The sequence below is a fragment of the Lepidochelys kempii genome, chromosome 17, assembly GCF_965140285.1.
Source record: "Lepidochelys kempii isolate rLepKem1 chromosome 17, rLepKem1.hap1, whole genome shotgun sequence".
In the NCBI taxonomy this organism is placed as follows: domain Eukaryota; kingdom Metazoa; phylum Chordata; order Testudines; family Cheloniidae; genus Lepidochelys; species Lepidochelys kempii.
The window spans coordinates 8669043-8696919 of record NC_136396.1 but is presented as its reverse complement, the minus strand read 5'-3'; the positions used below and the strand labels follow the sequence as shown (position 1 = coordinate 8696919).

Genomic DNA, 27877 nt, shown 5'->3' with positions numbered 1-27877 from the left:
CTGCTCAGGTACAGATATACATGCACTTTGGCTGATTTGCATGCATGGGGGAGAACATGCTTTGGCCCTTATGAGACCTTGGGCACCTCATGAACTAAAGGAAGGCCTGTGTGCCCAACTTCAAGGCTGCACTGATCACACTGTTACCCCAAAGATAGTAAGTCCTTTTCTCCCCATATAAGCCTTATGTTCCTTTCCCAGCTCACTGAAATTTACCTCCACAAGCTTTGAGTTCTGGTGGCCAATTTACTTCACATTAAGTTATACAAGGACACAGCAGCTCACATATACACTCACAAAACTCCTTTCTAAAGTACTGCTCAAGTTCCACTTCAATCAACCATCCAGCCCATGTTGTTCACTTCAACTTTCGTTAACACACTTGGAAAGTGTTTTCCCACAAGCTAATGGTCCGTTGGGTTCTAGCTGGAGCAAACAAAACCCATTAAAGTCCATCCAGATTTTTGTTTCTTTCAACTTCAGCATATTAGGTCAGGCTGGTAACCATGTCAAAAGTTTCAGAGTAGCAGACATGTTAGTCTGTATCTGCAAAAAGAAAAGGAGGACTTGTGGCACCTTAGAGACTAACAAATTTATTTGAGCATAAGTTTTCGTGAGCTACTTTCAATGAAGTGAGCTGTATGCTCAAATAAATTTGTTAGTCTCTAAAGTGCCACAAGTACTCCTTTTCTTTTCACGTCAAAAGTGACTGTTTGCCTGCCTTTCCTAGTGTTTTTCCTCTAGTGGGGCTGTCATTTGAAGGTCATGTGAAAAGCCCATTCCATTAGAGGCACGTCAGTGACCATAGCTGGTCCCAGGATGGTTTCAGCTCATAAGATTTGTGGGATAGCTGCATGGCACTCACCACATATTTTTTACTAAACATGATTGCCTTGACAAATCCATCCTTGGTGTATTTCCAGTGAACTCTACAGAGTTACACCATGGGTGAATTCAGCCCTGCAACTGAAGGTTCTGCTCTGTGTGAAAAAAAACTGATCTACAATGGCAGCGGCTCTTTGACTGCACGTGGATGTCTTTTCTTGCACACAGTTCACTAAAATAAAAACAAAAGTTCTATTTACCATGATCTCTGACAACATGTGCCAGTAAATGGTGCAGCGGAACCAGCACTGAAAGAGGTCTCACTGCAAGTGCAGACAGGACCAAACCACCCTGAACACCCTTTCAGACAAGGGAAATGTTTGCCTACTGGTTTTGTTACTTTAACCCATATCATTTCTATTGCAATTAACAAAAATAAAGTCATGTGAACATTTCTATGGGTGTTAGGTTAATTTATTTGTTTGCTTGGTTTTTACATATAAATTGAGGGTCAAACTTGACCTGACAGTGTCCCCTGCTGCTGCATTTAGGAGCTCCTAGCAGTCAAAGTGGTAACAGTTTACTGGGCTATAGTTGTGGGTAATTTCAGTATTTAATTTCTGGCCGATTCTTTTAATATTGCAAGGTCCCCAGATATTACGACAATAACAGGTAAGACATTTTAAAATGAGCACATGCAACAAGCCATGTCAGATATTTTGCCCACTTGACACTAGGAAGCATCAGACACGCGATCTTGACCTACCTAGTCCATTTCTTTCTTTCATTAAAATTTTTTCCCCTATAAGACTATTTACACTGCTGAAGCTTTGCAATGTTTGCCACGACACAGCACATTGCATCCTGCTGCTATTTCAATTTCATTACAGCATAAACAGCAATATAAGTGAGTTTAAAAAGACCCATCTTTCCCTGACACTAACAGTCTTCAATTTATTTTTTAAAAAGCTATTAAAATCTATTTTAAACAACAAAAGGCTGGCCACATGAGGAGAAAGACAAGCAAAGAGGCGTTGATAGTCATCCTTGATATTTGCTTTGTAACAAACAAAAAGAAATGCTGCAGATTGCCCAAGCTTTCCCTCCCTGCCTCTCAGTGAGGTGGAAGCTAGCTCAGATCTGGCAGGTGTGCGGACGACATTCATTAGAACAGATGTGACAATAAACAACACACCATAGCTTTGACACACAAAAGTGCACACTATATAGGCTGAAGGCCAGTCATTCTTTCCGTGTCATTCCTAGCTTACATACTTCTACCTTGAAACAGCCTCGTCTAGTCCCAGCACCCGAAAGAGATGGACGGTCACATCAAAACTCTGTGCACGGAAAGGAACCTCTAACAAGGGGAAGCAGAAGCAGGGATGAATACAGAAGCCAAATGTCTGGTTCCCCACTCTACCAGTATGCATCCAGGCCCATCCCTTCTTGTAGTGACTGCCCCATCTCAAGGACTCAACCTTCCTGGGCCCCATAATGTAATCACAGTCCCCAACACAGAACATAAGTAGAGCCTGTGTGGCAACATTGTCACGTCAGTCAGTCTGAGGGCTAGAGATGCAAACAGAACCATAGGTCAGTCTGTGTCCAGCAGCCCCAGTAAAGAATCCTCTTTGCATTCATTGCAACAGAGCCCAGTCTGCTCTACCTCAAGGGACACTACAAGCCCCACAGCTGCCCACACCTTTGCTGAGTCTACAAAGACAAACTCCACCCAGTCCCTTGCTTTTACATAAAGGCTTTGCCCTGGGGAAGGCTACCCCCCAGTCCCTTCAGCAATGCACCTTCTTGTTTTACCAAACCTCTCAAGTTTATTCTCCACCACCCACTCCTTTCCTCTCCTGATTTGCTTTCTTTGATCTCTGGAGCCTGGGAAACATCTTTCAGCCATCCTGCTTTCAGACCCCCTAAACAGGCAGCAGAGAGGTCTCTGCACAGGGTGAAAGCATTTTGCAAGCATGTACCTTCACAACTTGGTGAGGGAAGGGGGCAGCTGGAGGAAAATGCACTGGCTGCTTGCTCTCCCTCCCCTTTCCTAGTAAGATCGGTGGAAAAGCTGGGCAAATGGTATTTTTTTTATGAATTGGTCTCCTTATGTTCTCTTGCATTGCACTGAGCACAGCCTGAGGACAGGTCTGATTCCTGCATAGATCTGTTTATCATGGGAATCAATAAGAAAGGGAACTTCTATTGCTTGTTTCCGTTTATAACATTTCCTTGCGGCCAGTCTCAGGAGCTGCACATTTAGCAATCCAGACAAGAAATATTACTGCTTAATTAGAAATGAAACAAACAGGGTATGCATGCATAGGTTAGCGGCTGGGTGCTGAGAGAATCGCCATTTGATTGTGCTGCTGAGGTAATTCTAACTGTCACATTCAGCTGTCAGAAGCGGGTAGCGGATATAGCCTTGGGGAACCTCCATAGGGAATGCAATACCTCGGATTAAAGCTAACTGGCCACAGTAGATCAATGCTGCTCCACAAGAAATACAGCTGCAAGCGCATTTATCCGAGTGAAAGTAACGAGTCTCCAATAGTCTGACGTGCCAGCTGAGGGTGATGACCATTTTCATTGATGATGGATATTACCAAATCAGCCACTCAACAATGAAGTGCTCCGATTTTTTTCGCGAGAACCCTGATGTTTCTATCACTGATAGGAGCCTCATGCAACTCTCAGGAGTATTAAACTAATAAAGCATCTGCTGGAATACCCAGTGAGCCACAACTTAGTTTAAGAAATGTTTGTCATGGCAGAATGACACTTCTCTTGTTCACTCTGTGCGGGCACAAAGTATCAGACTAGGTGCTACTGTACTATAAAAATATTACTAACAGGGCCCCACCGGGGTAGGTACTACACAAACGTAGTAACACAGAAAACCCCAGTCCCAATCAGCTTGCAATCTAAATAGACAAGTCGCAGGACAGGAGAAATGATGCACGGTTATCTCCATTTTACAGATGGGGAACTACGAGATTAAGGTACTAGCCCTAGGTGGGATTTGAACCATCTCCCAGCTCCCAATCCAGAGGGGTAGCCACAAGATCACCCTTTCTCTAAAGTATCAGAGGGGTAGCCATGTTAGTCTGTATCCACAAAAACAACGAGCAGTACGGTGGCACCTTAAAGACTAACAGATTTATTTGGGCATAAGCTTTCGTGGGTAAAAAAACCCACTTCTTCAGATGCCTGGCGTGAAATTACAGATACAGGCATAAATCTTTCTCTAAAGAGCAGCCCCAAGAACTTAAATACGGTATTCCCCAAATCAGGGACAGCTTACCCTCCTGCGCTCACGTTGTGCCTCAGTCCTGACTCTCAGTTCCCACCTCTGTGAGGAAAGCAATTTAGTCCTTGGTCTCACTGCTGGGACGGCCATCTGGGATATGGACCCCTCTCTACAATCACTGGAATGAGGCCACTGAGCAGCTGTGCAATAGGTAACAACCTTCTACTACCAGCCTGGTCTGGTTTCAAACTACAGAAACGGAAATGTGAAAAAGAGCTCTACAGCCCTTCATCCAGTCTGCTTGCAAGGCCAATTTTCGAAGGTCAAAAGATACAACTTTCAGTAGTTTTACTGATTAAACCTCCTCAAACGGCATCAGCATGACTCACACCTGCAAGACTGCAGTCTAGTGGACAGAGCCCAAGACCAGGAGCCTGGAAAAGTGAATTCTATTCCCGGCTCTGCTGCTGACTCACTTGGGCCAAGTCATATGTGGCTTGAACCAACTCTCATTGAAGTCAACCGCAATCTTTCCACTGAATTCAATGGGAGCGGGAGCAAGCTTTATGCCTCTGGGCTTCAATTTGCCCATCTGTCAAAAGTTATCTGCTTTTATACAGGGTTTTCAGTTCTACAGAGGGAAAGTATTAATGGGGAGCGCAAACTAGGGAAGTTGGCGGTGGTGGCGAAGCAAGAGGAGCCCTGCATATTCCCTCTTTTCATCGCCACACTGTTTTATTGCCACACAAAGTGGTTATTGCTGTATCATACCAGGGGAACCACGGGAAATCTTATTTTAAAGAGAGACATGACAGGAGAGGCACTTCATCTTATAGGGTGATTGAAATGTAATCCGAGTTCTGTTTATATACAAAGCACATGGAATATATTTCTTTGTTTAACATTTAAGCTGTACAATAGACTCATTGAGATGCCACATCTTGTTTCCAAAAGTGTCCCAAGGGAAAGTAGGCTGGGGAGTAGAGAGAATGAATCAGTCATACTTACTACTCAAATACATAAAGCATAATCTGTTCAAGCAAAGGGAATGCAAGATACAAATAAAGGCCCAGATCTCCCAGAATGCTCAATTACTGCGACACACAGAGTCGAAGGGAACTCATGGGATGATCAGCAACTCACAGGATCAGGCCTGCTGGTTGGCTATAGCAAATAAAAATATCCGGATCCATCTTAAGCTCGGGTCTCCCAAAAAACATCCCCTGCAGATAGGATGCATGGTGCTTGCTGGAATCATCGGACTTTCAGCAGCTGCACCAACTCACCTTTCTCTCAGGCCACATTATAATTTGACCCAAGAGGTTGAAAGTAGCTCCATGGATCCAGACTGCACCTCCCCCTTCCTGATTCCCATGGTGGCAGCAATCAGCCGCTTGCCACTCAATGACACCCTGTTGACTCAGGGTGCCCTTTGAACACAGAGTCCTGATCCAAGGCTCTGGGACCTAAAGAGAAGTGCAATATGCAGCCAAAGCCCAGCTCTACAGATACCATGCATTGAATGGATTGGGAACTCTCAAAACCTGATGGTTGGGCTGACCTGGCTGATCTAACAGTGCTGCCATGAACAGGAAGGAGTGCTACCTGGGCACTTTCGCTCCTGCAAGCTCTGAGGAATATTTAAAGTAATGACTTTTGTAGAGCTTCATTAAGACCCTGAAGGGCTTGTGGTTCATGCTTGGCTTAAGTGCTGGGGAAGGTGGGGGATGGGATAGTGCATGGAAAGGGTCTTATTTCAATGTGTCCCTAACAGACACAACACCCAAAGTTAGGCATGGGTTCGGAGTTTGATGCATACACAAGTCTCGTCACAAACTAGAGTGGCAGCCTGGAAGGAACTCAGCCCATCCCACGTTCTACCTCAATAGGCTCCTCCACTCATCCACATTTCCAACTCCTTGCTCATGCATAATTCTGCCACAGGCCTGCTCTACACTAGGAAAGTTGCTACAAAAATTCCAACCAGTTTTAAAACCAGATGGAGCCATGGCTCAGGCCCGATCCAGGTCGCTGGAATCACTTTGAAGTAAACAAGTTACAAGACCACCTTGAAGTCAATGGGAGATGCTGAGCAGTGCTTGGCACTTCTGGAAGGGGGAACAAAAAATCAAGCCACTTATTTATGTGCCTAAATACAGAGTTCGGAACTCAACTCCAAGCTCCTATTTTTGCAAACTTTGGCACCAATCTAGGGGTAACCTAATTTATCTAAATATCAACTGGCTTTGTGAGCATGGGTAAAAAAAGATTGTACACATTTGCCTCAATTTGCCCATTTGTTAGATGGGTATAAAAACACACAATATTTCACAGAGTCCTGGGAGTTTTAATTATCCAATGTTGTAAATCACCTCTAGTATCTCAGATGAAAAGTGCTACAGAAATGCAAATTACTACTACAAAAGTTCTTTTAAATGGCTTGTTTCTCCAGATTCATATTATCTCTCCCCATATGATGTATGAGCAGCATGTAAAGTGATCTGTCGTGTTCGCTTCCCCTGCTGGTACTGAATACAGCTCCATGGCTGCATTCACCTAACTATCCAAGCCCTGCTATTGAAATGACTGTTGTCAGCGTATAACTCATCTTACTTAAAAGATATCACCCATGCCTCATGCCTAACGTTTTCCAAGTTCGTACAAGACATGTAGTATAGGGAAGCGGCAATTTTAAGTGGCTGATTTACGCAGTAATATCATAGGATGGGTGTTTGGAGCTGAATCATAACACTTGTCACATTTATACTTCAATTCTGAGGGGGTTAAGTCCTTATTTTTTCACATTTGCTATGTTTTATATGAAACAAAAGGGCCTCTCTCCATTACAGCGGGGAGCGTTCCTACCAGTCGGGACAGACACCTGCTAGCTCTGCTCCAGCTAGCACTTGAAAAATAGCCCCGTGAACAGTGCCGCACGACCGGCAGCACAGGCTAGCTGCCCCAGCGCAAGCTCCTCCAGCCCCCTGGCTCAGACCTCGTCCAGCCCCCTGGGCCAACGTCTATTTTTAGAGTGCTAGGTCGAGCAGAGCTAGCGCATTTCTTTCTGCCCAGGCCGGGAGGCACACTGCAGCGTACAAGTCCCCAAAGATACAAAGGATTTGCCATACCAAATCAAACCCATGGTCCCACAAGTATGGATTCCATCAGAAGCCCTTAGCTGCTGGTTCCAGGAACCCAGAGTCAGCCTGTAAGTTACAGCTGAACACAGTCGCCCTTTACTATATGGCTCCAAATTGATGAGCATCGTTTCCTCCCTCTGCTGTCCTCAGTATCATCCCGGGAGGGCGAGGAGGTGAGAATTCCCCTACTTCCAGCCTTTGACTGCTCTGCATTGTAGCTACCATCTTTTTAGTGACAGAACAGACCCTCCATCCCTTCAGTAGCCATCCAGGTCACTCCTTAAAAGGAAGTGTTGACTTCTACTAGCCTGAGCCAGGGACCGGGATCAGGACTCCTGGATTCTATTCCCAGCTCCACCGGTAAATCACATGCCCTTGCACAAGTGGCTTTATCTCTTCATGCCTCAGCTTCCCTACCAGTGAAATGAAGATAATGCCTCTGGGGTGTTTTAGGCTTGATTCATTAGTGTCTGCAAAGTGCTTGGAGAGCCTTGAGGATGCTCTAGATATAAAAAGTATTATTATTAAACAGCAAAATTTGTAACTTCCTTGCTCCAGTGAATAAAGTAATGTCTAAGTTTTTATCAGTTTCTTTATTTAAGCACACTTTCCCATGCTCCACTCTCTCTGTTGGTTACATAGCATAAGTATGGTCTAACTTAGTTTCTTGAATTATGTGGGTGTTTTATTATGCAACATTTAGACTACAGTAGCATGTAGAGGCATAGATAGGTCAAAGATTAAATGCTCTAGAAACCAAGGTGTATGCAGGAGGAAACCAGTTATACTAATTTGCTCTTTATTATTTATATTACATCTAAAAGACCCAGAGATCTGTGCCCCATTCTGCTAGGTACTGTATTGTACAAACATAGTCCACGTCCCAAAGAGCTTCCTATATAAATAGGAAAGATAGACCAGGGTCAGAGAATGAAAATATTAGTATCCCCAAAACAGAGCACATATAGATCAACTGATTCACTCCATGGCACAGCCAGAAACTGAACCAAGATGTCCTGAGTCCCAGCCCAGCCCCTAACCACAAGAGCATCCTTTCCTGTCTCGATTTAGACTGAGTGTGTTTTACCAAGGTAGCACTTCTCTATTTCAGTTTCTTTCAACTCACAGAGAGTAGTAACAAGTCACCTGCAATGTTGAGAGAAACCAGACTACTTAGGAAAATAAATGGACTTTTTTCCTTAGGCGATCAAAGCTTTAAATAAAACATCTAATTGTCATTCCATATTCATGAAGCGGGGTCTCAGTGAGAGTACACCTGTTGGGGGATGCGTATGCTTTGTTTTCCGGTGGGAATAATTGGTGTTCTGAATAACAGACAATTTGTTTGTTAGAAACATGTTTCATCCTTTTTTAAAATATGAAAACATTCATATTTATGAACACCTCTGTCACTACCATATGTTGTGCTCTATCCCCATATATGAAACAAACTGCCTTTAATTTTTATAGCTCTACAAAAAATGAGGAACATCTTAGTAGAACAATTAGATAATAAAAAAAGATCATTTCCCCCCATAGTACGAGTATTTACAGGGATCTTTTCCCCCATAAGAAATATATTTAATGGACCATTTATTTAAATTTGCAGACATGCAGTGGGGCTGATAATAGACTATTAGGCATATTCTATTTACAATAAGTGAGTGAATTTAATGTTGTGTACAGTGTTGCCAGCCCCAAGCATTAAAAAAAAAATCATGAATCAGACTCCCAAAGTCAGGAAATTAACTTAAAAATAATAAGTCGGAGTTCTTTTTATTTGCCTTCTGCTTTTTGAGCGTTAAGAGTTCACTCTGTCACATTTTCATACTTTTCTCCGTAATCACGAGAGCTAAAACTTACTTTTTTTTTTTAAATTAAATCTGATGTGTGTCACATGACTCCCTAGGCTTGGAAAAGCACCAAATATCACCAGACGCACACCAAGAGCTGGCAAAAATTGGCTGTGGTGGTGGTGGGGTCGAGAGAGAGAGCACACATGCCAGAGAGTGGGTATAGTCACTGTCGCCCCCTACTGGATGGAATTATCACTTGACATGAAGGTCAATCATTTTACCTAACTTTGGGACATGAAATTGTCTTATCTTCAAATAACTGTACAAACAGTAATGCTCACAACCGCACCCCATTTCCTGCCATCCCCTGTGAGGAGGGTGTTATTGCCATGTTCATTTTACAGATGGGAAAACAGAAATAGGCTCAGTGATTTTCCCAGGTCACTCAGAGAACTGGGCAGATCCGCAAGCATTCCTATCTCCCAGCATGAGAATTCTCAGGCCACAGATTCATGTCTTGATCTCACATACTCATGAGAACTGTAGATACCATATGTACACAAGTAGAAGGTACCACCACTTGTGGTTTCTAACAATCCTATTCTGTGGAGTTTCTTTTTCTGCTGTATAAGCAAAATCAATTCAGATTTACAAGTATGTGGGGGCGTGACACGGGGAGAACTCACTGCCTGCAGTACTCTGGACAGAAAAGTCACTCTTTGGATTTAGTTGGAGCTGTCCTTTACATCTTTAGATAAAAGGCTCCAGACCATAAACTGGAAAGTCACTGTATTCAATCCCATGGCCTAGTCGCTCTAGTGATTGCTGCATTCACAATCTGAATCAATTTAGGATCAGCTATTTCAAATCTGTCAGCTCTTATTAATGTAGCTCACACAGCCCTACCAAGCCAAGATAAAACAGCAATTTGATTAGCATGTGCACACGCATTGTGTGTATGCATAATACCCTATCCAAGTCTCATTGCTTTAGTAAAGATTAATAGATCACAGCAAGAACTTATGGGGGTGAGAGGAAGAGAAGACAGGTCCAATTCTCAAAGATTCTAATAATAACGTGACACAGAGAATGCCAAGTAACACAATCAAAATATGTGCTGGTTGCAAATGTATTAGCCTGATTATAAAGTATTGTGATAGAGATAGCGCCCCATATGCACATACCTCAGTAATATCCATACTATGCACATACATACATATTAATTTTCTCTTGCATATAGATTTTCCACAGAGCAAAATCTGAAGTCTGTTTCTGGAACATCACAAACCCATTCTCTGTGGGGCAACTCCTGCTTTTGCTATTACTACCAAGAATACTTGATGAGGTATATATTCAAAGCGCCATACAGATATTACTTACTGAAAAGAGTTATGGTTTTCAAAAGGAAAACCTCAAGAAGGGGCAAAAAAATAACATCCCATCCACAGAGTTTTTGATCAGCCAATGAAAATTAGTTAAAATGATTTAATGCTTTTAACTTGTGTTTCAGCATGAGGGTAGATTTGGGGGTGGAGTTCATTGGACTCCAGAAAATTCTCTCTCCAGTCAGTGCCATTCAATATTGTATAGGATACAAGCTTATCATCTGTAGCATTTATAAAGCCAAGCCTTTGACATTTAAACAAATCTTTTGGATTAGACTCTACCAAATTCCCAGGAGGGGACAATGGGAAACCATATGCATGTAGCATTGGCCAGCTGCCAGAGTTAGACACAGAGCTTACGCACAGGAGTGGGAACTAGGGCTGGGATTTGAGATATCTTTATTTTAGTTCTCACTCTGCCACTGACCTGCTGGGCGATGTTAGGTAAATTGCTTCACCTTTCTGTGCCTCTTTTCCCCTCTGTAAAATGGTTCTAATGATACTTATTACCTTTCTGCAAAGTGCTTTGAGATCAGATAAAAAGTGCTACAGAAAAGCTAGGTATATGGAGTTGTTTTTCATTTCAAGGCTGCCTACATTACCTCTTAACCTAAGGTAAGCAATGCCCATGACAGACAGCATACAATGGCCAGGAGAGGATCTGGACCCATCGTACACAGCAGATAAATAATTAATCATGCGTCATTGTTTAATACTGAATATAAACAAAACAATCGAAGAGTTAACAGTTTAAGAAGCCAGATCACTGCAGCCAGCCCCACATTCCTAAATATTATTTTAAATTTGCAAAATGCCACCTCAGTAAATAATCAAACTCTGCTGCTGCATCTCAGAAATTGCTACCTGCGGCTAATACTCCAATTTTAAATGCGTCCTCAAGTCAATCTTTGTAAATTCCGCATTAAATATTGATCCACCCTGGAGAGGTCTATCTAATACGGTACGTTTCGCATAGATGTGTTAAATTCAAATAGGAATAGGTAAGCCTGGAAGCTCGTCTACATACAATCAGAAATGAAAATGATCTTGCTGGTGACAAAGAAGCCTGCATCAGCTAAACTTCTTTCCCATCCAGGTAACGTGGAGGCAAGGAAGAGTTCTCTGATTTTGGTGGGTGGACTGGACGTTACACAAAGGAAGAGCTGAGTGGTCACTGTCCCAGGATCTCTCTGACAAAAGAGTGCATAGCTTCTGGGCCACAATTCAAACATCATTCAGACAGGCTGAGTACCTGTATCAGTTGACATCAGAGTTCCAAAGGGCTTCACATATGAATAAGGGAGCATCTGAACCTCATAATCTGAAGAGGCCCCAGAGGGCCCTGTTTCTCTTGTGGGACACAATATCTAGACCCTGCACTGCCAACGTTAGAATCAGAAATAGGCCTGAACTAGAAGCTGAAATAACTCCTCCTCCCCTATTTGGAGATGGGGATGAGAGAGAACCGCAGCAAGTATCAAATTCAAGCCCCTGTTTCCAAATCCACCTCTACAAGTTTATTTTCAAGCACAGATGGGCCATGTCCCAGAGATGGTTCAGATGCACTTTTAGGGCTGAGATTTTGGCACCAGCAAACCTTACCCTGCTCACCCTCAAATCCTAATTCCAATCCTCAGCGTGAATTTAGTCTGGATCCAAATGCAAATGCTACATCTCAGACCATCAGCTGGTGAAAACAGTGTTTGAATTATTCTGGGAAAGAGATGGAGAACCACAGAAATAACAAACTTTCATGGAAATAAAACAGGAGGGCATCCTGCCCCAGTAGCCTTCTTTGAAAATCCAGCTTGTTTGGTACAATCTGACTGCTATCACTGCAACAGTGAGAGTGGAGGGAAACCCCGCTGCATTACAGCCTATGCGCCAAACACTGGGGTAAATAAAAACTCTCTTCCCCTTCCGAGCTCCCTTCCTCCCTGCATCCTGCCTCCCCAGCTCATTCTCTCTCCACCCCCTACCCTTTCCATCCCGCCAGCATTTCTCCCTTCCTTTCCTCTCTACTCCCTTATGGTGATGAGGAAGGGGGAGAGGTCTAAAACAGCCCCTTATATATTTCCCTTCTCAATCCACATAGGGGAGGGGTGGGAGAAAGAGGGCTTCCAGGTCAGTCAATGCACTAGCTCACAGTACTGTTCCTCGTCTCTGCTCTGCCTCCCGGCAGCCACACTCTGCGCAGCCCCAGCACATCTCCACACACTCTGGGACTTGCCCAAATAACAACTCCTCCTCCCCTTGGGTTCCACTGACTCACCCCTCCCTCCGTGCCATTTTCTTAGACCCCAAACCCTGCCCACATTTCATTTCCTCTCTCCCCTCCATGCAGCCCCTTATTTACCCAGCATGATTCTCCAAACTCTAGGGACGCCAGGGCCTCCAGGCCAGCTCTTCTCTGCAGTGCTGAGTTCAGTGATTCCCCAAAGCAGCTCATGTGGCTGCTTTATACCCTCCCACTTGAGTTAGGGGCAAAGAATTAGCTGGAAGCTGGTTCCTTGCCTGCCTCAAGCCAGCTACATGCACAGCTGCAGCTACCTGCCTTGATGTGCACATGTGTAGTGCATTGCCCCAGCCATTACAGCAGCCCCAGTTTAAGGAATCCCTGTTTAGCTGCACTGTCCCGTGTATTTTTGGTCACACACACCCTGCCCTGAATTTTACACAGCAGCCCCCGCAATCAATTTAAAGCCATCTTAACTCCCCATGAAACCCCCCCTGATCAGAATACTGATCCCTGGTGCATTTGGAGCAACAGAAACGAGAAGGCTGAAGGTGAATTGGAAAAATGCCCATTGTTTTTCCATCTTGTGAAATGTAATTCGTTTTCCTAAAGTAATAATGATGATGATGAAAACACTGTACAGGAGCTGGAACAGACAGGGGGGGTCACTGCAGGCAAATGGAGAAAATTAATATGTACTTACTTTACTGCCTCATTATACACTTCATTCCTTACCAAATCCAGAAGGAAAATAAAGCAGGAACCTACCAGGCCAGAGGGCAAACACAGTGACAAACATCGGGCCTGATCCTACAATGTAATGGATGAGGGAGGAGACGTATGCCCTCACAGACCCCACTGACTTCAGCGTAGGGGTCTGCCTGCATGCCCCATATTGAAGGGTTAAGGGTGGGGCCAACAAACAGCTCCCTCCATTGTGCATCTCATTGTCAGTCTTTGGTTTCAGGGACTTTACAAGATGGCACACATTGTCCCCCCCACCAATTCAGGGCAATATTTTCCTGCTGTTATCCTGTGAGCCAGCCCACATTGGTACAACATAAATCAAAGTAGAAAGTGTGTATGTGCAGGTTGGAAACACCTTGACTTCCTGGAAATGTTGGCTTGAATCCACGCACACTGACTCAGCCCTTCATCCTTCTGAGGTACATAACCTCAGTTCCATGCATTTTACAGTGTGAGATGTGAGGGACTTTTTCCTAAGACCTAAAAACCAAAGCCCTTGCAGAGAGATTAATGATCCTATGGCAATTTCTGTAACAGGAAGGGTTTCAGCTGGTGGCTTTGGCTAAAATTTCCCCTCCACACACTGTTGTGCAGTGCACTGACTAGCACATTACACCCCAGATGTGGCTGCATTTTACTGTTGCTGTATGTATTTATGCCCTGATCTTGCCCTGGGATTTGTGCAGAGGTCCCCACGAACATTGGGACTCTGTACAGGTACAGGGATCTGTCCAAATGAATTCGCTTATAGGACTGGAGACATAGTTTGCAATGTTGTTTGAGATTTTCCACGATGAAAGGAGACTGAATATAGGTTGTTTTATATGAGTAAGGAAAAGGATCTGATGCAGAGATAGGGCAAAAACAGGGTCATTTGGGGTTTGTTAAACAATCCCCAAGGTCAGCTGTGATCTGGAAAAGAAAGGTTTCCATTATATTTAAACCCACAAAGTTTGAGGCAGACAGCTTAAGGTCTGATTCACCTGTAACTATTAAAACTACAGGGCCTAAGTCAAAACTCTTGATTAAATCCCCCACAAACTTTGGAAGAGCTTGGATCCAGATCTGGATGTTGCAGCTAACACATATAGCTATAGACATACCAGACATTTTATTTTACAGTACCATAAAATTTCCTGTCTATAGAGCCTTCCATTTGGGGATTGTGAGGCTTAACTGAGTCTCACAACACCCCTGTGAAGGGGGATGTTTTACACATAGGGAAACTGAGGCACAGAGAAGCTAAGTAACTTGTCCAAGGTCATGCAGTAGCAGAACCAGAATCCAGATCCTCAGACTCCCAAATCTGTTCTTCAGCTACAAGACTCCCTTTCCCCTCCATCACTAATAAGAAAATATGAACTCAGAGCCTTTCTTTACATGAAAGGGTACTGGAGATGTGATGATAAATTCGGGAAACAAGGTTTTTTATTTTATAGGATACTTGGATCTAACTAGATTTGTCCAAAAGGTTTATCCCATAAAATGAGACCAGCAAATATTCTCCCTTTCCCCCACAGTCCATATGGCTTTTGCCATTCATTTGTGCATCACTGATTCCTAGCAGAGAGAGAGCTGAAGGTCAACAGGGTGAATTCCCTTTGCTGCAACACATTTCTGTGAGATGGAATCAATATCCATAAGATCAGCAGCAGCACCATCCACACTGACCGGGGGAGAGCTTGGAAACGAGTGGAGCCTGCGCAGAGTCAAAGGGGAAAAAAACTTTAGAGAGAAATAGTGTTACCAAAAAAAAATCACCATCTGTGATCTGTTCCGTTGCTGCTGCCTTTTTAAAATGTCTTTTTTCTATTTATTCTGGAATGGAGGGGGAAAATGAGCAACACTGGAGTTATTTTTGTATGTTTTATATGCTATTATGGGAGACTCAGAGGAAGAGACTGGGGCCAGACAATGATGTCTGAGACAACAAGAAGGAATAATATATAGCAGGATGGAAGGGAAGTCAGAGCTGGGGAACAGCGGTTACTTCCTGTACTAGCACCAAAGCCCCCCTCGTTCTATAGGGTTAAATTCTCTCCTCTTCTACATGCATGTGTCACTGAACTCAGTAATGCAGCATCAGTTGCTGCATACAGAGATGAGGCACAGGTACCTGGGAGTCACAGGCACGCTCCGGAGCCCAATGTCGTCACTGGGAGTATGTTTGTTGAGGTCAGTAGGCTTTAGATCAGGCACCACGTGACTCTACACAGACATCACCTCCAAAGGGGTGGATCTGATGACACAGATCACTCCTGTTTTGTGATGTCAGCAGAACACTAAATGTATAAGGCCTGATCCTTTCAGGTTCCAAATGCCCCCCCACTCTCACTAGCAGCAGTGGCAGAAATGGGAAAGGGTGCAGAGAAGGGCAACAAAATAAAGTAATGGACAGTCTTCTGTCTGAGGAGAGAGTTAAAAGATCAGGGCAATTTAGTTTAGACAGCAAACGAAGAAGTGGTATATAAAATCATGAATGGTATAAAGTCCCTCTTTTTATAGCTTGGTTTCCAAATAGTGAGGGTTTTGGCATAAGTGCTCAGCTCTTACACTTAGTATTCAAAAGATTAGTCTTGCTTGTGAGTCCAGAGCAGTTCTCGGGTACAACACAATTATTTTTCCCCTTTGTCGTTGAGGATTTATATACCTAGACATTTTTCCTCCAAAGCCTCCTCTCTAGATCAGCACATTTCTCCCGCAGTTCTTTCTCCCTCGGCAGCAAGAATGTGAGTACTTTGTTCCGTACTATGCCTCTGTCTTCTTCTTCCCTCAGCCGCTGCTCCATGTGGTTGCTTCTGGTTTCAAGTCTTGTTACCACCTCCATCATGTAGCTGAGGGTGCCCTCTATTTTACAGATCACCCCTGTGACCTCTTGCTTGAAATCCTTCATGTCCCTCTGCACGTTTTTCAGTTCTTGCCGCAGTTTTTCCATGTCTGATGCATGTTGGCTGCACATGGCCGATGCCAGCGTCGAGAGGAGGCATCTGGCTTGAGGATTATTTGTCTCCATTTTTTTACTCGTCAGCATGTCCAGGGTCATCGGAATAGTCTCTTCTTTACACAGTGCCATTGTGCTCGTCTCAAAGAATGAGTGGAACTGGTTCGCCATGTGAAGTAGCAGGGTGAAAAGCAGTTGTGATACAGTGGTACCAGGAGTGAATCCCTCAAGTGTCCTCCATCAAATTCCCAGAAGTCCTCCTCTCAGGACAATGGTGGAGGACAGATGGACCAAGGCATGGGATTGTGACCTCAGGAGTAACTCAGCCAATTGTAACACTGCTATATATACATTATCAGAGAATCACAGAAGTTACAGGCAGAATACACCTATTAGGTTCTGCAGGCCACCTCCCCACTAGTGCAGGATTGTTCTCTACAGAACCTTTTCTAGTATTTTGCCCAATTTAGTTTTAAAACACCCCAAGCAACACTGCTTCCCTAAGGATTATTTCACAGCCTAATACATCTCACTGCCAGAAATTTCCTGATACTGAGTCTAAATGTTCTTTTCTTAGTTTCATCCCATTAGGCCTAGGTATACCCCAGTGTATCACACTAAGCTATTCCTCTGTCTCATTGGTGACAAGAATAATAATAATGCTGAATTTTGCTTCTGCTTGAAAAGTCTAATCCCACAGCGATCCCCATTAAATTTAGCCCTCTTGTTACCGCATGGTTCTGAAATACATTAGAACCTCAGTTTTGCGTAAGACTTGGGTGACACCAAAAGCTTTGGTAAGCTCAAGAGAAGGTATAGTAACCTAATCTCAGATGAAAGGGACACAAAGGCATTTGGGAATGAAATGGCATTTCCTCAAATCAGAGTTCATAAAATAGGGGTTTCACCTGTATAACCTCTGAGAACATACGCATTGTGGAAGAGAACATAATAACAATGCCTAGCCATTCACGTCTTTAAAACCCAGTGACAACAGCAACTAAATGAAGACCCCAGTTCTGCAAAGGGATCTGCATGGGCCATGGGAACAACAGACTGGATTAGACCTGATACCTATCTACCCGTTATCCTGTCTCTAACAGTGGCCAGTACCAAACACTTCAGTAGGCAGATGTTGGGTAATCTGCCCACCCCGCCCCCCTCCCCCCACATACACATTAGAACTCCTCCTGAGCCACCCTATGGGTCAACCCTTATTCCTGCTTCACCTCCTATTGTTGTCAACAAGACTCCATATGGGAGCAAAGATCCTCTTGTATGGACTGGGACCTAGAAGAAAGTTCTGATTACATCAGCACCATGAAATACAATAATGGTATTAACACCACAGAGCTCTTACAGGGCCTGATCCAAAGCCCACTAAAGTCTCTGAAAAGATTCCCATTGATTTCAACAGGCTTTGGATTAGGCCCATATATAGCACTCTACATCTTCCAAGTCCTCTGCAAATAGTAACTAATATTATTTTTAATTATTAGTTTCATACGACAGGATTTGTGCGGGTATATTTGGCACTGAGCCAACCTTAACTATTTGTAAACCATGTGGGCTTTTGGTTTATTAAGATCCTAAATATAGTTCTCTGGTGACATCAGTGCCGACAGAACACTTTTTTTTCCTCCATAGATCAAAGGTGGACTTTTGTTCTCTCCATTGGGAAGAGTGATTATGCTGTAGCTCTGTCTATTTAATTTAATTTTGATTGATCCTTCAACACTCTAAGGGGAAAGTGAAGGTAGAACTCATGCCCTGGAAAACACAACTGTGCAATCAAACTTTAAAAATACACATTCACTCGACCTAAAAATATCTTGGGCCTAGTCCTTGTTTTGATCAAGAGGGGGAAAAGGAGGGTATTGAAAGAACCTTAAGTAGGAAGAGCTAAATATAGTTAGGGGAGGAAAGGGGAAGGCCCAAGATGCCTTTCTTCCAGATAAAACCTTGAGAACATTCAAGTAACCTCATTTGTGCCTGTACTCACCGCTTTTAAGAGACTGTAACCCCATACACTGTCAGTTTCCATGAGAATGGTGACAGCACGGCTAAGTAATTAAAGCTGCAGTATCATACTAGGGCTCCAGGGTTTACCATCATCTGATGAAGGACCAGGTTGCTTTCAAACCCAAAAACAACAACTAAACAAAATAATTTCTATCTGTTAGTGTTCAGAGAAACAGCCTGGAAATCATGTGAACTGGGTACAAGCATTCAATGTGTCAGGGCAAAGAAAAGAAATACCATTTGGTAGAGACAGTACTTCTGCGTGGTGTGTTTGGGGTTCAATAATTCCTGCCTGCCCCCTACAGCCTTACAAATGTAAAAAATAATAATAACGATGACATTCCTGTGGTGTGTCTATTCATTCCCACTGACTGCAGAGGCACCTGCTGGTAAGTGAAGAAAGTGCACAGTCTTTATTCTCTTTGGGGGATATAAATAATAATTAATAAAAAGGGGACCATATTCATAATACACACCCTGTTCACAGGGATGTTGTGTGGAATTTATGAATGAATGTAAAGTGCTTAGAGTGCCTTGGATGGAAGGGCTACAAAGGAAGAGAATGGAGGAAGAATGGTCTTGTGGGTAAGCTAATAATTGTGAGACTAGAGATGTAGATTCTCTTTGACACAGATTTCCTGTGTGATCTTGGGCAAGTAATTGAATCTCTATGCCTCAGTTTCCCCTCCTAAAATAGAGATACTACTTCCCCACTTCACAGGGTGTAAGAATAATTTCAATAGAGTTTAGGAGGAGTTCAGATATTATGGCTTTTCTAAATGCCATAAAAATGTCTATAAAGCATGCAAAGTGTTGTTGTTATAAAATCAATACACAGCAACTCCAGCACATCTGCTGTGTGAATGGGGAAATGCTAGATTCTGCAACACAACTCCACACTCTCCCACAGGATTTTCAAGGAATCAAAAATTAACATAAAATGTATCATCATTTATATTTGGCTTCCTTGCAAGATCACCCCTGCTTCATTACTCCCTGCCTAGAGGAGTAGGAGTGTATACTGATATGGATATTTCTATACAGAAGAGAGAGACATAGGGAAGTCAGTCCAGTGGTTAGTGAAAATGAATGGGTGTCGGGATGTCTGGGTTCTACTTCCATTTCTGCCACTGACTCATGTGACACTGGACAAGTCATTTCATTCCACTGTGCCTCAGTTTATACATCTGTAAAATAGGAACACATACCTCCAACAGGTGATTTCAGGCTTTTCTAAAGTACTTTGAGAACCTTGGTTGAAAGATGAACATTGGCTTCAATACAGTTATCCCTTATTAAGTAAATCAGAGGAGAATCAGATTCATACTCAGACTACCAACATCCTCAGTTCCCCGAGTATCCACAGAGACCCAAGCACTTTGAACATTATAGGATACACTGGTTGGGTGAAGAAGAATTCACAGAACAGGATCAAATATATATAACATGATCCGATATGTGATGGTGGGGGGAAATGTTCGTTATAGGATCTAATGTATATGGGAAGCAAAAGTACCAAAGGGGGAGGTAATTTTGGCACAACTATCTCTACTAACGTCACTGGAAAGTTCATTGAACCTTTCTGAAAAGCATATTTCTGAATTTTGAATTTTAATCAAACTAGGAAAGTTTCATATGGGTTGAGGGCTTGGCTACAAATATTTCACATACCTCTACCAGTGGTACTTCCAGCCCTACGTTTCTATGATGGAGTTCCAATAAAAATAGAGTTGGTGGGAAACAATTCCTTTTATTTTTTAACCCCCAAATACTGTATATATGCCTAGAATAATATGAAACTCATGCATAATACCCAGATTCAAACCCCATTTCCTAACCACTCACATAAAATTTTCATTACAGATTACTGCCCTGTAGTGGAACAGAGGGCAGCTTTATTAGAAGACACAGCACAGCAGTCTAGCAACAGAAGAATGTGCCAGTTGACAGTTACAGATATTCCTCTGTGAGATATGGCAGAATGGTGGAAATGAAACAGATTATATAAAAAATATAATTCAGAGCAAGTTCTAGTAAAGAGTCAAAGAACCATATAATTCAACATTTATATAGACAAGCTTTCAAGGGAACTCTTAAAAAAGAAACTGGAGGTAATGTGAAGAAACTCTGGCTTGATTTTTTTTTTTTTTTTAAATCAGTACACTGGTTTGTACCATTTATACCCTCCAGCAAAACAGTGCAGGAAATGTCCCTGGCTTTTATTGCCCTGGTTTGATTGCTGTTGCTTACTTCCCCCGCCCTCTCCCATTTCGCTTTTGCGTTGCACTCCTCTTGACATGAGGGCAGATGACACATTTTGTAATTACTCTTGTCACCAATGCAATAATGCATTTTTATGCTCGTTAAGGATGGGGCATTATCTTCCCCAAATGTGTCCATGTGTAATTCCCCCACCCATCCTAGCCGCTATGTGCTGTGCTACAAAAAGAACTTAAAAAGAATAGAGAAGACGACAATCCTTTTTCTCTGTGATTAATTAAGGCTGAAATGGAACCCCAAGGCACAGAACAGTAAAAATACCTGTATAATTTCCAAGGTGTTGCAGCTGCGACAATGTTCCGCAGCCCCGTGACTTTCCCCCAGTGTCATTTGTCATAATTTGACACTGATAAAGAGCTTCTCCAGCGCTGTGTCTTTGCAAGGCAGCGAACATATCCATATCAAAGCCTCTTGTATATTCCTTTTAGAAACAATCTGCTGCATTTTTCTGGCCTAGTTTCCTTTCAGATCTCAAACATGTGTCCGTCCCCCCCACACACACTCCCTTTGGACTGCCCCCCTCCCTCTCTTATCCCTTGTTCTAGAGCTCTGACGCTCCTCTAGAGACTAATGATTAAATATTCTTTGGGAAAATGGTAAGGGGTCATTCAGGCTCCACATTCCTCAGTATTACAACTTTTAAAACTCAGATTAATATAATCCATCAACCACAAACAAACCCCTGCTAGCATTTTAATTAAAATACATAGGATGTCTTTGTGGGACCAACAGTGTGCCGCACTCTGCTCTAAATTAAGCCAGTGTAAATCCAGCATAATTTCACTAAAATCAAAAGAATTACTCTGGATTTACACCAGTGGAATAGGGCAGAGTCTGGGCTAAGGAGTGTTCTGTAAATTTCATTTTCTCTGCTCTACTCCAGATAGTACAGGAAGGAGTCATTGAACTAACTCCAGACAAAGGTCTGAGCAGAACAATTTTGTGGCCCTTACTAGCCTGGAGCTGCCGGAATATTACTCTGAGTAACATAAAGCTAAACTTTTTTGTAGCACAGCGGAAGACAATGTCTGCCTGTTGAGATGTCAACATGAATTATGTGGACTTAAAAAAGAATCACGTCCTTCCAGAGTTACTTAACTTGCAGGCCACTGGATTACTGCTTCCAGAAATCGGTACTTTACAGCTCCAGCCATTTCCACTCACCTCATCTGGGAAACATAAGATGCAGAGTACTCATGTGATGAGTAATGAAGCACTGGAAATTTCTGGCCAAGCAGAAACGTTAATGCACATGATCCGTTATTAGAAAGGGTTATTGATAACAGGGAGATCCTTACACAGCACAGAAGAGTAAGATTACTTTGATAGTCAATAATTATTATTCAGTCCCCAGACTCCGAAGTTGTCTGTCTATCTACTTCACACAGAAGAGAGGGGAAAGACGTTCTTGTGGCCAAAGCACAGGGTGGGGTGTCATGAGGTTAAGGTTCTATTCCCAGCTTTGCTGTATTCCTTGGCATAGTCCTCCTTCGTGCCTCAACTTCCCCATCTATAAAATGGGGATAATAATACTTCCTTACTTACTATGAAGACTCATTCTCATTCAGTATTCCATAGCTTTTAAAGCACTTTAAGATCTTAAGATGGAAGGTGCTACAGAAGTGCAGAGTATTATAATTAAAGCTGCAGATGTAATTGGGAAAATGACTATGTGAAAATGGCACCTCCTTATTTCCCATATCTGCTCCCTGCATGTCCTCAAATGTCCCTGGCTTTTATTGCCCTGGTTTGATTGCTGTTGCTTACTTCCCCCGCCCTCTCCCATTTCGCTTCCCCAAGTCACAACACTTAATTTACTAACAAAACAAGCACTTACTCCAAAGCGTTGCAGAGCTAATGCAGATAGGGGGAAATGAACTGGCATCTTTGCTGCCTAGTGCATCAACAATGCAGTCATGGAAGCTAGGAAACTTTCTGCATCTTTTGATTTGCAAACTGAGTAAATCTGATGTGGAAGATGGTGAGAGAGAATAAACAGGGAAGTCCATAATGCTGTTTTTACAGAAACACTTTCCTGTTTACAATGGCACTTTAACAAGGGCTTAATAAACAGCATTTTCTTGTTTTTGAAAAATAGAGACAGGGCAGATAAAATTACCAATTAATCAGCATCAAATCACAAATGTAGCTTCAGTATTCCCCAGCCATATGGTAAGCTCAATGTGCTTCCAAAAGAGCAGGGACATCTACAAAGGCTTTATTACAAGGTATCAGATTAAAGAACCCCCTGATTATATGGAGATCAGAAAGAAAATTGCCTCATTTTGGAGCATTTGTGGGTCAAGGAACACCAAAAGGATGTTGAGAGCCAGTTGACTTTGTGAGAAATGAGAATCACTACCAGTCAATATCATCATGGACAAACTTTAACTATGATCCTAAGTCAACTCTGAACAGGACTGGACCCACAACCCTTGAATCTACCTGTCTGGCTCAAAGACAGAGCATCTGTTTCCATCGTTCTATAAATAAATTCCCCATACTTCTAATTAAATCTCCCACCGGGCTGAACTGTGTGTCCAGCAATTAAACATATCTGAGATGAAACCTCAGCCAGCCATGTAAAATCAGAGGATTCTCCCCATTTCCACTATGACTGTGCAGCTCCAGTGACCACAAAGAGCATCTGTGGATGGTACTAGAGGTCCATAAATAAATATTAAGTGACCATATGCAGCTGCTGATGGTAGTAATCTGTAAGAGGTGTTCCTCCCTCTCATTCAGCAATGCCACAAAAAGCCACAAGAAAAAAAAATTGTAAATCAACGGAGATTCTTCTGAGTTAGCAGCCCAGGATTCTTAGATTAGAGTCCTTAAATTCTTAGGGAAACAGAGAACAGATTTCTGGGCCTTTATGTGGGTTTTCTTTGAAGAACCAAGGGTTTTGTATATGGTCTGTAGCTTTTAAGTTCAGAGGGGATGATTTAATTATTTGAAATACCCAGTTTTCCTAGACCTGCATCATATTTCAGCACAATCGACTCGATCTGCCCTCCTTCCGAAGAAAATACATTCATGCTCCCTGCAGTTTACTGTGTGTGGGTCTTTAGTTTGGCAGCTTAAAAACTTATGTCCTCCCTGTGTGACAATTGCCATCTCGGCCAACACACCAGAGATTGAACCGGGACTTCCAGAGCTAAAACCATCAGCCACTACATCTTGAACTAAAGATCTGGACCTGTGGCTGTAACAACTGATATCCTCTGTGGATCAGCACAGATGGGAAACCAGAATGTACAATCACCAGTGGGTTACACCTGCTTTGTGGGGATATTAAAAATTCCAGGGCACTTTTCATGTCCCAGCCAGCATTTCCCATCTCCCTGACTGCTCAGCACCAGTTGGCTGCTGCTCTCACCCGCCAGGTGGCTACATTTCAGTAGTGGTGAAGATAAATCCTGTGTGTTTAGCACTTGGGGATCCTCTGGGATGAGTGATACCATATACATATACAATAGTCCTCATTGTTAGCTGCATTGCTGTCCCTGAAAGCTCATGCACTGTCTCTGAATTGAGTGATGATGAAGATGATGATGAAAGGCCGAAGTCATTAGTAAACAATGTCCCCCACTGAATTTAGCCAACGCTATCTATTTTTGCCTTTCTCCAGGAAGTCATGTTTGCGTTTTATGTCAGTGGATATCTGCCTTCAAGAAACAATGCTTGGCTGACAGGAAGACGACAACAAAAATCTGACCACAGCCAGAGATCAGTGGCACCGAAATCTGCTTCCAGATCCTCAGCGCTGTGCGTATGTTTTCTAACAAGCAAATGACTCATTTCTTAGTCTGAAGCTCCATTTGCAATTCAGTAAGACACAGCGGGGGGCAGGTCATCTATGCTCCTTCTGCATTAGCCGACCTGTGTCAGCATTTTCTTCTGCAGCCCTGTAGGCTTTCTGGTACCAAAAAAAAAAAAAAAAAAATCAGAGGACTTTTCAAAGCCTTAACGGTTTTGAAAACAACATGGAGAGTTTTCTGTATTGCAAAAGAGGTAAATGAGGTCCTTCTGCCCCAGGGACAAATTGGTCATCATAATAAAATAAGAATAAGTAAAGTATCATACAACACAAAGTACATAAAGTTGAGGTCTGGTGGGATACACTTGTGTTACTCAGAGATACTGCTAAGTGTGAATTACTCAAAGTTAAGATAGTCAATTACAAAATGAAAAGATTTCAGAGTAGCAGCCGTGTTAGTCTGTATCCACAAAAAGAAAAGGAGTACTTGTGGCATCTTAGAGACTAACAAATTTATTTGAGCATAAGCTTTCGTGAGCTACAGATCACTTCATTGGATGCATTCAGTGGAAAATACAGTGGGGAGATTTATATACACAGAGAACATGAAACAATGGGTGTTACCATACACACTGTAACAAGAGTGATCAGGCAAGGTGAGCTATTACCAGCAGGAGAGCGGGGGGACGGGGGACCTTTTGTAGTGATAATCAAGGTGGGCCATTTCCAGCAGTTGACAAGAACATGTGAGGAACAGTAGTGTGTGGAGGGCGGGGGAATAAACATGGGGAAATAGTTTTGTGTAATGACCGATCCACTCCCAGTCTTTATTCAAGCCTAAGTTAATTGTATCCGCTTTGCAAATTAATTCCAATTCAGCCGTCTCTCGTTGGAGTCTGTTTTTGAAGTTTTTTTTGTTGAAGAATTGCAACTTTTAGGTCTGTAATCAAGTGATCAAAGAGATTGAAGTGTTCTCCGACTGGTTTTTGAATGTTATAATTCTTGACGTCTGATTTGTGTCCATTTATTCTTTTACGTAGAGACTGTCCAGTTTGGCCAATATACATGGCAGAGGGGCATTGCTGGCACATGATGGCGTATATCACAAAAGACACAACCTACAATTAAGACATTATTTAAATGAAAGCAGATAATATCTTGCCCTGCCCAGGATGACTGACTGCTTTAAGCCTGTGATTGAATTAATGTTGAGGCATTGATGTGCCAAGGTCCTTTTTCTTGACACTTACCTACCTACCTGCCTTCTTGTAGCCTCAATAAAAATGTCATGGGCATTATTCTACCCAGAACTTCTGCTGAAGCATAGGGTGGTCTTGCAGGAGTGAGACCACCTTCACATGATTGCTTCACAGAACCAGAGGTGAACAGCTGATCAATGCCTGTCCCAGATGGTGGTTTCAGGTTACTCTGAACTTTATCTTCAAGAAAAGAAGCAAAACCAGCCTTTCCTCCACCAGCCCCAAGACAGGGTTTTGACTGGAAGTCCTCCTCCTGTCACTTCCTCCATCTTTGTAGGAAGTAATCCAGGGACAGGGCTGACTGCAATCTGGGCTTTTAAAGTAGCACGGTGTTCACACCATCCTTAATGCTCTGCAAGGGCAGAGACACTCAGTTCCACTTTCAGAATGATTATCAGATTTTGCACTTACCCAAAGCACTTTATAAATATTAAATCACTAAACCTCACCCCACCCCAATGAACTGTTTTATGCACACACATTTTGAGGGCACAGTTTAGAGGGCTCAGCCATTTTATATGTGAGACATCCTGTGTCAGGGGCCACTATCCAATATATCAAGAGGGCAGACACCATGATGTAATAACTCTCTCCTATCTCTAACTTCCATGATCTTCTACATGTACACGTTATATTCTTTGGGCTACATTTTCAAAAGTTACTAGTGAGTTGGGCTACCTCCACTTTTGGGTGCCCAACTTGAGACATTTTCAAGGGTCTGATTTTTAGAGAACAGGGGCTCAGAACATTCTGAAAATCAAGCCCCTCAAAGGTTTCTCAAATTGGGCTCCCCAAATTGCTAGTAACTTTTGAGAATGTAGCTTATTTTCTTTGTTTTCCCCTTCACTTCCTTTTTCCTTGCATATCTCACCACCCCTTTTCAGCTTCATAGTTCCGAGTAACTCTTCAGACTGCCTCCTGCACCAGCACTGAGCAAGCTGAGGCTTTCCTCCTACAACACCCTCCTTAAAACATACTTCTTTCAGCATTAGACTCACCGCTAATGTCCTCTTCTCTGTCATCTGTTCCTGCTCTTGTGCCTGACCTCGTACTCCTAACATACAACTCATCTAACAAAAAACTCCACAACTAACAGGATGTGTGCCAAACAAAGCAATTCATGTGAGTTTCATCATGCATCTTCCCGCACCTTCTCAACCATCCTTTCATTTATATTATCTACAATAGAAGACCCAGTCTGTGAGGTGCTGAGCAGCCTCAACTCCAGTTGAAGCCATTCATCATTTTGCAAGATAGAATCCTTACATTACAAGCTCCTTGAAGCAAGGCCGTTGCTCTCCGGGATGTGACTTTCTGACTGAATCTTCACATGCTCCCCTTACAGTGGTGCATCCAAAGGGACGCTGACTACAAAAAGTGGGCAACCATGCATCTAAGAACCTCATTTGCCCTCACAAACAGGCATGCATTCAAATCATGCACGTTCAATTTAGGAGTTTTGAAACTTTGGTCCATTATGTCCCTCCCTGTTTAACAGAAATTAGTTTTTGGCATCCCCTGACTAAACACAAGCACCCAGTCCAGCCTTTCATTTGCATTTGATTTAGCAGTTCTCAAAGGCCAGGATGATTTGGTCTGTACGGGGATGCTGGTGTAGGGTGGAGTTTGGGGCCTGGCAACAAAAATTCCATTGGGAATGACATCTGAGCCGCTCTGGAACAATGTGGCTTTAAGAGCTGCAGTCCAAGCCAGAGGTGATGACTGAGCTGCTGAGACCCTGCTATTTCCAACAGACACACAAAAGGGAGGTGGGACTCAATCAATCACGGTTGGCAGATTGTGCCATCTATTTGCACCTCACTTCTCAGTGCGTTGTTTGCCAGGGGGGAGGGGTCAAAGTTCATATCAAATGTCATTAATCATCTTCCCAAAAGCTGTGCGCTTATTGGACAGTCCTATTAATCAGAGGCCTATCAGACCTACAGCCTGGTTAGGACTCCATTGTCCTGTTCCTTACCTATCACAGAAAGATAAGATTATCAGTGACAAGCCGGACACCCATTGAGTAACACTGGAGTGGAAGAATAGGATTTTATTTTTTTTTATTATTATTTATCCTCCTGTCTCAAAGATGAGCTGTTTCTTGTCTTGTCAAACCACATCCTTTTCTCTAAAGAATCAGCTTTAAGAATCCAATTTGTCAAGCCGGACAATCATTTGAAAATCCATAAAAAGCCTTGGTGACTTTATCAAAAAAAATAAATCAGAG

The 27877-nt window shown here is 42.8% G+C and overlaps 1 protein-coding gene and 1 long non-coding RNA gene across 2 annotated transcripts in view; both read right to left on the bottom strand.

Moving 5' to 3' along the window:
• LOC144929526 (uncharacterized) overlaps positions 1-27877 on the bottom strand; it is a 116629-nt gene that overhangs the window by 56002 nt on the left and 32750 nt on the right. The window lies entirely within an intron of this gene.
• On the bottom strand, positions 16036-16497 carry CCDC182 (coiled-coil domain containing 182). Its single transcript, XM_073315248.1, has one exon. The coding sequence runs from the start codon at positions 16495-16497 to the stop codon at positions 16036-16038; it is 462 nt and encodes a 153-aa protein (XP_073171349.1).

Coding starts and splice junctions, on each gene's coding strand:
- CCDC182 (XM_073315248.1), bottom strand. CDS start 16,497: ATGGCGAACCAGTTCCACTCATTCTTTGAGACGAGCACAATGGCACTG.